Below are 9549 nucleotides of genomic sequence, written 5' to 3'. Positions count from 1 at the left end.
GGAACTTAACATAATAAAGGCTATTTATGACAAACCCTCAGCCAACATTATACTTAATGGTGAAAAACTAAAAACCTTCCCTCTAAGATTCGGAACAAGGCAAGGCTGTCCCCTCTTGCCACTGTTATAAAAAGTGCCATCAGGCAGGAGAAAGATATAAAAGGCATCCAAATAGGAAATGAAGAAGTCAAACTGTCACTATTTGCAGATGACGTGATTCTCTATATAGAAAACCCTAAAGACTCCACAAGAACACTACTAGAAACAATAAGTACATGCAATAAAGTCTGGATACAAAATCAGTGTTCAAAACTCCATAGTATTCCTATACTCTAATAATGAATTGTCAGGAAAACGAAGTGGAAAAAACAATCACTTTTGCAATTGCAACAAAAAGAATAAAATACCTGGGAATAAATATAACGAAACACATGAAGGACCTATATGATGAAAACCATAAGACCCTATTAAAAGAAATTAAAGATATAAAGAAATGGAAAGATGTGTGTGTGTGTGTGTGTGTGTGTGTGTGTGTGTATCAAAGAAACAAAAAAAACAATTTGGGGCAGGGTGGTCCACAGCCTCCTGTTGTGTGGCTTTCTCAATCACTTTTTCTGCTTTCATCTATACCAGTCAGGATCCCTGACTTCTAGTCGTGTTATATGGAGCAACTGAGCTCACCCCAGCTTGCCTCCCAAATGTGCATATCCAAACATAGCGACGTTTCTAGATCTTGGGCCTTTCCTTTTAATTGTATCTCTTTACTCTCCTTAGAATGAAGTGGTGGTTAAAATGTTGTTTTCCCTGATGTATAAAACTTGGTCCATACTACACATAATATTTTACAGCTTGCTTTCCTCCTTAGTAATACAGTGTGAGCACCCTTTTAAGCCAACAAAAATTTTTCTCAGTATCATTTCTAATGGCTGTAGAGCATTTTATCCTGAGATGTGCGATGATTTATTTATCTAAATTCTGTTTATTGAACTCATCAATTATTTTGAAATTTTCACTACTAATAATGTGGTAATTATTCTTATATATGCCACAGAATCCCCAGAGATCATAACTTCTGAGGGATGTCCTGGTAGGATCCAGTAACAGGAGAGGATCTAGTTAATTATATCTGTTCTGCTTATTGAATGAATATCCATCTTCTCCCTCATATTATTTACCATCATTTTGATCATATATTAAATTATTACATATGTATTTAGATCTGCACCTGGGCTCTCTCACTTCAATCTGCCCATTCTTGTGTCATAACTGAAATGTTTGATTATATACATTTGAAGTAGAGTTTACTTTTCCTCATTATTCTGTAGGCCATTCTCATTCTGTTCTTTGGCTAATATGGGAGTCATTTTATCAAGCCTCTCTCCCACTTCCCAATTAATTTTTAGGTTTGGCTTGAAATTGTATTCAATGTATAAATTAATTTGAGATTTTATTAGCCATGTATGAATGCAGAACCTGGAAATTTAGCATTTTAAAACAATGCATATACATATATATCCATCTCCTACCCTTTCTGAGGGTCAGGGATCTAGGAATGGCTTTGCTGAGTGATTCTGCCTCAGAGTCCCTGGTGGGTTTCAGTGCAGCTGTTGGCCAGGGTTGCAGCCTCACCTGACCAGATCCTCTGCCAACTTTGCTCATGTGACTGCTGGCAGAGGCTTTAGTTCCTCACCATGTGGGTCTTACAACATGGTTTCCCCAGAGTGAGTGATGAAGGGAGGAGAGAGAACCCAAAACGGAAGCAGAAATGTCTTTTATCACCTAATCACAAAAGTGACAGATCATCACTTCTGGCATATTCCATTGATCGCACAGACCAGCCCTGATAAGTGTGAGAGGGGCCACACAGGGCCATGAATGCCAGGAGGCAGGGATCATCAGAGCCACCTTGGATGCTTACTAACACGAACTGCACACTTTTCAGTATTAGATCTTTCTGATTGTGAATGTGTTATGTTCCTATACCAATTTAAATCCTAAATATGTTCTCTTCAGTGAAGATTTTTACTTTTCTTCATACAGGTCCCCACATTGTTTGTTAAATTCATTCCCAGTATTTCATATCTGGTTCTGATTTGAACGAGATCTTTTTTACATTGTATTTTCTAAGCAGTTACTTGTTGCAGTCATACAGGGACACCATTGATTTTTAAGGCCATGATTTTTTCAGTAGAGCTTAACTGGTGATAAGGCAGAAACTGCTCTAGACTTTCACTAAGCCCTTAGATAACAAAACTGAGACCAGGTGAGATCCTAAATGTGCTCTTGGGAGCAGTTTCTCCAAGTGACTATGTGCTGGGGACGTGGGTGAAATATAAAAAGAGTTCTCCTGTAGCTGATCCTTATGTGGCTGTGGTGAGGCATTCCCAAAGCCAAGATGATGGGGTTCTTTGGACATCACTTAGCTCTGCCTTTGAGGGAGCCTATGGTCAGGGCACGAGGGAACAGCCAGGGCAGGTGGCCTATGGCAGGGCTATCAGTCCACCTAGTACCCCACGGATGCAGCCCATATGCCCATGACTCCCAGGTCCACGTTTCCAGCAACCTCTCCCTAGAGTCCTGTCCTGGACACCTCCTCAGCATTTGCACAGGCTCTAATTAATTCCTCTACGAAAGTTCCTTCATTCATTTTCTTTTCCAATAGGTATTTTTCTAGCACCTACTGCATGCCAAGCGATGTTCTAAGCCCTGAGGACATCAGTGAAACACCTGCGTCCTTGTGGTGCTTGTTCTCTACTAAGGAGAGAGAAAAATGCAACAAATAAGTAAAATGCCTGATGTGTCTGTGGAAAGCCAAGGAGGAGGATGGTGATGGTGAGGGAAGGAGCGTGGTGGGAGGGGCTATCTTAGGAGGCAGAGGTAGGCGGGGTAGAGAGGGGTAGCGATACAGATGATCAAGGGCTTTATGGGTCCCTGTAAAGACTTGGGCTTGGACTCTGAATAAAATAGGAGCCACTGCAAGGTTTACAGTAGGGAATGACATGATCTGATTTAAAAAGATTTTAGGTGGAAGCAGAGATATATGATATGAGGCTCTGGGATGAGGATTGTTTCCCATTTCTGCCCTCCTTGGTCCCCACTGGCAACTCCGCTACGGTCCTTATCTCAGCTCTCCTAGACTTTGGCCAAAGTCCGCTGACTATTCTCCTTGCTTCTTGTTCTTCCAGTCTCCTCTCCACATCAGTGCCAGAGCTGTCTGACAAATGCCTCCAAGCCCTTCTCCAGCTTAGAAACCTCTGGTGACATAAACTGTTTATCCATTCCAACAGTCTAGCCTTCTTGGTTAAGGAGGTTTGGCTTTGCTCACCTCTGTTCCTCTTTGGGGGTTGGTGCCATTGTAAACAACGCTGTGCATGCGGCTCCCTGGCTCACCAGCACTAACCTCTGGAGGCCAATTTTTTGGAGTCACATTTTTAGGACTTTTGAAATATATTTTATTTCAGTCATATGAATTATATGTGTATCTTATTCACTGGATAAAACAATATGAAATTATCTAACGTGGTCTCCCTTCCCCTTCCAAGAAGAAAGCAAAAAAACCATGTGTGTTCCTCCATAATTTTTCCTTTGTCCACACAAAAGTAATCAAATATAAAGACGTTAAAAAATGGATTACACTGTGCACAATATTCTGCATGTCGCCTTTTCATTTTATCTGCAGTGGATATTGTCCCTCGCCAAAGCAGATATATCGATCCCATTCTTTGTGACAGGTGTGGAGTTCCACACTGGGAGCCCTCTCACCCCACAGTGGGGACATTTAGGTGGTTTCCTGTCGGTTGCACAACATCGTGTGCGCGCACTCTCCGCGCCAGAAGAAACTGCGTTAGCATGCAAAATTAAACACATCACATCCGCCAATGAAAAATGAAAACAAAATGAAACCAGTTGAAAGGTGGCAGAAAATCGTGTCTGAATACCCCAGGGCCCCCTAGCCACGTTTTCAGTCGCCGGGTACTCCCCCGGCGGAGCCGTCGCAGAATCCTTTCTTGCGCTGCCCATGACACTGGTGTCTGAGCCATTAACGACTGCTGTGACCCCTCCTCTCATGGCAGGGAAGGGGACCCCCTCCACTCAGGTCCCGGCGGGCCCCCGCGCGCTTAGCCCCAGTCTCCCCACACGCAGGCGGTCCCACTCCTCGCGATCGCCAGGGAGCGCCCAGGCCGGACCGAGAGGCCTCCTTCACGACCGGGGGCGGGTTGGCTTGCGGTCGCCAGGCGGGAGGTGGCGCTCCCAGCCGCGCCTGCTCCAGAGCGTCTTTCCGGAAACCGGATCCAATGCACGCCTCGGCTGCGCCCGGCGGCTTGGCCTCCTGCCCCACTGACCTGGGATTGCCGGGTAGCACCCTCCCCCCACTGTGGCACAAAACTAAGTGCTTCCACCCACCCTCTCCCAATGGTGTCACTACCGCAAGAATGACACCATCACCAATCCGCCAGTGGGCCGGACATCACACCCACAGGCAATCTGCTCATTCCCGTTGCTCTGTACAGTGCTCTCCCTCCCCTCTTCACGTAGGAAACCGGGGGACCCAGAAAGAAGGAGGGAAGCTGCCACCAGGAGGCTAACCTCCCCTTGTCTCCTCTCTGGACTCTGGACACCCACTCAGCCACAGCCAGGGCACTAAAGAAAAGAGTTGTGTGGGAGGCAAGAAGAGGCCGGGGAAGGCTCTGGGCCTGTGAACTTGAGGGGCGCCAGGACACCGAATGGTGGTAGTAGCTGCACGGTCTGAGGTGGGCAGGAGAAGAGAGGGTGGAGTGGGAGTCCAGGGCCCCTGAGCTACTTGGCAGGAGCCTCTGTATAGAGGCTTCAAGTTCTGGGTCACAGTGGGACAAGCCAGCTAGATCTGGGGGAAGGGCAGCCTGGCGCTCCACACGTTTTGATGCCATGGGCTTAAGGCTCATCTGAACCCACTTAATTCTTCTTCTTGTATATTAACCTTGCAGAGAGAGAAGAGCTCCCACTCACACCTTCGTTCCATTGCTCTTGGGTGCCTGATCCACCTTTGGTCCTCGGGAGGGAAGGGGACATGAAAATCACTGATCCAACCAGACCACAGTGCCAAACCTTTGTTTTTTCCTGGTCCAGTTACTTTTTCAAACCGTTAAAAGATGCAAAGTTGCAAGTCGATGTCAAATTTGAAAATTGAGTAGAGTCTCAATGTGGCAACATATTGATTGCATAGCCACGGGCAAATCACTTACCTTCTCTGAACCCCAATTTCCTCATCTGAATATGAGGGTGGTTGTGAGTAGCTCTGAGCACCTCTTAGGCTGGGATTTTGGTCTCAGCAACAGCAGCTCCTGCGCATCTGAAAGCGACATCTCACCCTATTCAGGGTGCTTCAGGCTCAAGGCACAGAGAAGGTGCAGTTTCATTCTTTCTTTTTGGTCATCTCCAGACACCTGCAACAAACAACAAAAAGATCAATAACAGAAAATGAGGATCACTCTGTCAGTGCAGGCATAGCTTTAGAACCTCATTATAGGAAAAGGGGAGAATCCTCTCCCCTTTGTGTCCTTGAATTCCATGATAATGACCCTTCAGTTGTCTCTCATGATTTCATTTTGTTTTCTTTCTTGGATATAACACAGCTAGGAGGAAAGCTCTTTTCCCACCTCAGGCGGAGTTTTAAAAGCATTACCTAAGGATGCCGAATGTCCTGGTAAAGAAGGTTGGAAATGTGGAGCAGGTGGAGGGAGAGGCTGAGGATCCTAAAAGCTGCTGGCTGGCTACTCTGTCCTGTTTGAAATTGGCTCAAAAGATATGGAATTAGTAGGCAAAGCGGCCTCCTTCTCCTCTTCTTACCTGCAGAGGAGAGATCGGTTCCTGGCTGGCCGGGGCAATGTCATTGATACAGCTGGTGTCATTGTTACCTTCCACTAACAGATCACTTGACACCTGTGGCTCAGGCAGGGTTGGGCCTGGGCATTGCCCTGCGGAGCCAGGGGCTTTGACCCTCCTTATTGTCCTGGAACCCCAGGGGAGGCCAAGACACAGACGCTGCTTGGATATAGTGCTTGGTAACTCAGCAGAAGGACTAGATTGCTCCTGGTGCCTGCTCCCCCTTGCAGGGTCTCAGCTACTTCTTAGCTTCTTGCCTCCTGGCCCTTGTGGCTGTCTTAGAGGAGATGAGTTTATTGCTGGCTGGGAGCTGAGACAGAGTGACAATGCTCCACAGAGAAGGGGCACTGAGAGTGGCCCTGGAGTGAGGAGCCAGGGCGAGGAGTAACCTGGAGTGTCCCTCCTGGCCAGACTTCCCCAGCTGGCTGCCCTTCTGGTGTGTGCATCCAGGTGGCACCATGCTGCAGCAGATCCTGCATGACATGTACATCGACCCTGAGCTCCTCGCCGAGCTCAGTGATGTGCAGAAGCACATCCTCTTCTACAAAATGCGAGAGGAGCAGCTGAGGCGCTGGAGGGAGCGCGAGGCTTGGGAAGCCCTGGCCCAGGCTGAGGGACTCAGGCCCTCAAAAGTCAAGCGAGGTATGTGCTGGGGAGTCACCAAGGGGCCAATTATTGATGCCAGGCTAGGTTCTTTAAAGTGGGCACTGGTGTGATGTGGGCTTGGGGCTTGAAACCCCTGTTCTGTGAGTGTCCAGTTCCATTAGCCCAGGCCTTTAACTTTTGACCAGGTCTGTAGGGCTCTGAGGTTGCAGAAGGGGCTACTCAGGAACTGTGATGGGGTTGTGGAATGTTGTGGAAGGACCCAGTTCTGGGAAGACACCATCAGGATCTCAGACTGTCTCAGACACAGTTGGTGATTGCCCAGTGAAGAAGAAGGCATATTCTTGACCCTTACCTGTGGTTCTAGGACAGAGACCAAGGTGCAATGAGGACACAAAGTTGCTTCCTCCCTTGCGTGAGTGGCATAGTGGTTCTCAGGGCCAGCATTGTGCACCAGGCCCTCCTCCCTGCTGTGAGAGAGGATACCCCATTGTGCATGTGGAAGAGAGAGTATCAGGGAATGCCCTGCACAATGAATACCAGTCCCAAATGTCAGTACCAATGTCAGACAAGAAGCAAGGGCCAAACATACATTTCAGGTGGCTTACGTGCTGCCACGTGCCAGTCAAACCTGGAGGCTGGTACACCTGTGAAGGAAGGTGCCCTGAAGCAGGCAGGCTACTGAGGCTTGGGACTGGACTCAGAATCCTGCTGGGAATGGGCCTCTATGTGGATTTTGCACTTCAGAGTTTGCTGAACTCATTCATCTCTCTCGTTTGCTCCACTTGGCTTCTCTCTGTTCGCCAGAGTGAAGTGCTGACTTGATCTGTTAAAAGTTTTCAATCAGGAAGAAAGTTCTGTTTCTGGACTGGGCATACTGACCCTGTGGAGACCAAGCTCCTGCTCTCCACTCCAGGCTCGCTGCGGGACAGTCCCTGCCATGGGCCACAGGCCACTCTCACCCTTCTGGATATGCTTGCTCTAGCCTCTGTCTTTGCAAGTGTAGTTTTTCCTTTTAGAATGTCCCCTTGCCTTCATCCTCCTGACAGACTTCTTTAGGACTAGCCCCAGCCCCCAGGAGTCTTTTGGGGATGCTAGTGGCATGGGGAAGTACATGTTCCTCTGCAGCTGCTTAACATGTGGGACCTACCTCTGCCCTAGCACTTGCCACACTGTCACTGCCATTCATCATCTGTTTGCCTGGCTCTCCCAGGGGACTTAAAGCCATTGGAGCATGAGGCCATACTCCATTCTGTCTTCCATCCCCAAGTCTAGCACAGAGCTGGTACAGAGTGTTAAAATTCCCATTTCGATCAAGACACAGTAGGACCCCAAGGGGGCAGAACTATGACTTGGCTGTGCGTGGCTGGGGCCTTCCAGGCCAGGCTGTGCTGGCAGCTGCATCACTAGCTGGTAAAAATGATGGGCTGCTTTTCCAGCCCCTCTCAGCCTGAGCCCTGGGGCCTCACATCACCTATACAGTGGCTCTTCTGGGAGGAAGACAGATGCCTGAAAATTTAACTGCAAAAATATTTTTCTGGTGATTTGTCACACATTGACATCTACATTTTCATGTATAAATTATACATTAAACTCATTTGGGTTTCTAGCGTAGATGACTCTTTTTCCGGATAATTAATTTTCTGATTTATAAGGAATGGAAAAGAGGAGGAAACACACTGAGGAATGAGTGTATTCCAGGTCAGGATCCCATTCTAATCTCAGCTCTTTCTCAGTCCTGCTTTTTTTCTGGGCAGATAAGGGTGCTGGCTGTGCTCCAAAGGCTGAAGAGCTTCCTGCTACAGGGTCCAGGATACACAGTACCTGCTTCCTATCCTCGGCTCATGACAATGAAGGATTTCATCAACCCCCTACTACCTTGTCAGTGAGCTTCACATTTACCTGGTGCTTCCCCTCTGGGGAGGCACGTAACATTATGTTCCTGCTAGCTTTAAGCCATCCCCCCTCCCTGCCCCAATATTCTCCCACAGCCCTGTGACCCCATTTCAGATGAAGAAGTGAAAGAATTCATCCAAAATCACCTAGATACTAAGAAATGAAGTCGGAATGCACATCCTGTGACTTTGACCTTGGGTCCCGATGTTATCTTTTCATTTACTTCTGAAGTATGGCTTTAGTTCAACAAATGATTGTTGCTACATTCATTTGTTCATTCATTCACTCTTATCCAACATTACTAAGTGCTGACTTTGGTGAACTGGACAGAACTTTGACCTTTAAGACCGTGGGTAGACAGAACACAGGGAATACAGCCAAGTGGAATGCCAGGAGCGAGGCTTGGTGCAAAGCAGCCGCATGGTGGCTCAGGGCAGGAGTGCGTGGAGACAGGCTTCGTTGGCTAGATTTTTTCTCTTCTTTACCTTCACAGGAACCCCCTTTCCAGTTTTTGCCCCCTCCCTAACTAGTTTGTCCTGAAGGAAGCATCTGCTGTGTCCTGTTGTCATGTTCAGCCTAAAATAATATTCTGTCTCTTCCTGCCCATTGCCCTCAGTCCTGGTTGTCCCTTACAGCTTCCCTCCTACCCTCTCTTTTCTGAGGACATTTCTCAGCTCCAGCAGGCTTGACCTCACTATTCCTAGGGCTCAGGCACTGCAGGGTGGGGCAGGGCAAGGTGTTTCCTGTCTCTGAGAATCCATCTGCTCTCCTGCCCAGAGAGGGTAGGAGTAAACACTCCTGATACAGATTATTCCGGTTTACAGAACCTCGGGGGCTTTATTGATCCTGGAACACACATTTGGGGGCCACACAGAAATAAGGTGGGGTGAAAGTCATGGCTGGACACACATTACTCCCCTGATGATACGGGAATGGCTTATTTTCCGATTATACTTTGGAGAGAATCTTCTGATGTTCTACCCTGTTGTGGAAGACACGAACCTTCAGTTTAGGTTTTCTCATTTGCCATCAGGTTTGCTGTTTTGTCACATTTCTGACAACGTTTGATGTTCAACAAGAATTGGTATTATGTTGAGACTCTGGGGAGGCACATAACATTATGTTCCTGCTAGCTTTAAGCCATCCTCCCTCCCCGCCCCGATATTACTATGACTTTTGAAATCTCTT

At 47.5% G+C, this 9549-nt stretch overlaps 1 protein-coding gene and 1 long non-coding RNA gene across 2 annotated transcripts in view; both read left to right on the top strand.

Annotated features, from left to right (window-relative positions):
- The window catches only part of LOC112482678, an 18415-nt gene extending 14785 nt beyond the window's left edge, over positions 1–3630 (top strand). The window contains exon 2 of the long non-coding RNA XR_003047387.1: positions 502–3630. This is a non-coding gene — a long non-coding RNA (uncharacterized LOC112482678). The remainder of the gene's footprint in view (positions 1–501) is intronic.
- Positions 3631–4299: 669 nt separating this feature from the next.
- SH2D4B (SH2 domain containing 4B) overlaps positions 4300–9549 on the top strand; it is a 97406-nt gene continuing 92156 nt past the window's right edge. Inside the window, exon 1 of the mRNA XM_015592206.2 lies at positions 4300–6504. Coding sequence (XP_015447692.1) covers positions 6321–6504 — 184 coding nt within the window. The 5' untranslated portion in view covers positions 4300–6320. The remainder of the gene's footprint in view (positions 6505–9549) is intronic.

Source organism: Pteropus alecto, unplaced genomic scaffold (genome assembly GCF_000325575.1).
Source record: "Pteropus alecto unplaced genomic scaffold, ASM32557v1 scaffold155, whole genome shotgun sequence".
Classification (NCBI taxonomy): Eukaryota; Metazoa; Chordata; class Mammalia; order Chiroptera; family Pteropodidae; genus Pteropus; species Pteropus alecto.
The sequence above is the reverse complement of the archived record's forward strand: the minus strand, read 5'-3'. Positions and strand labels throughout refer to the sequence as shown.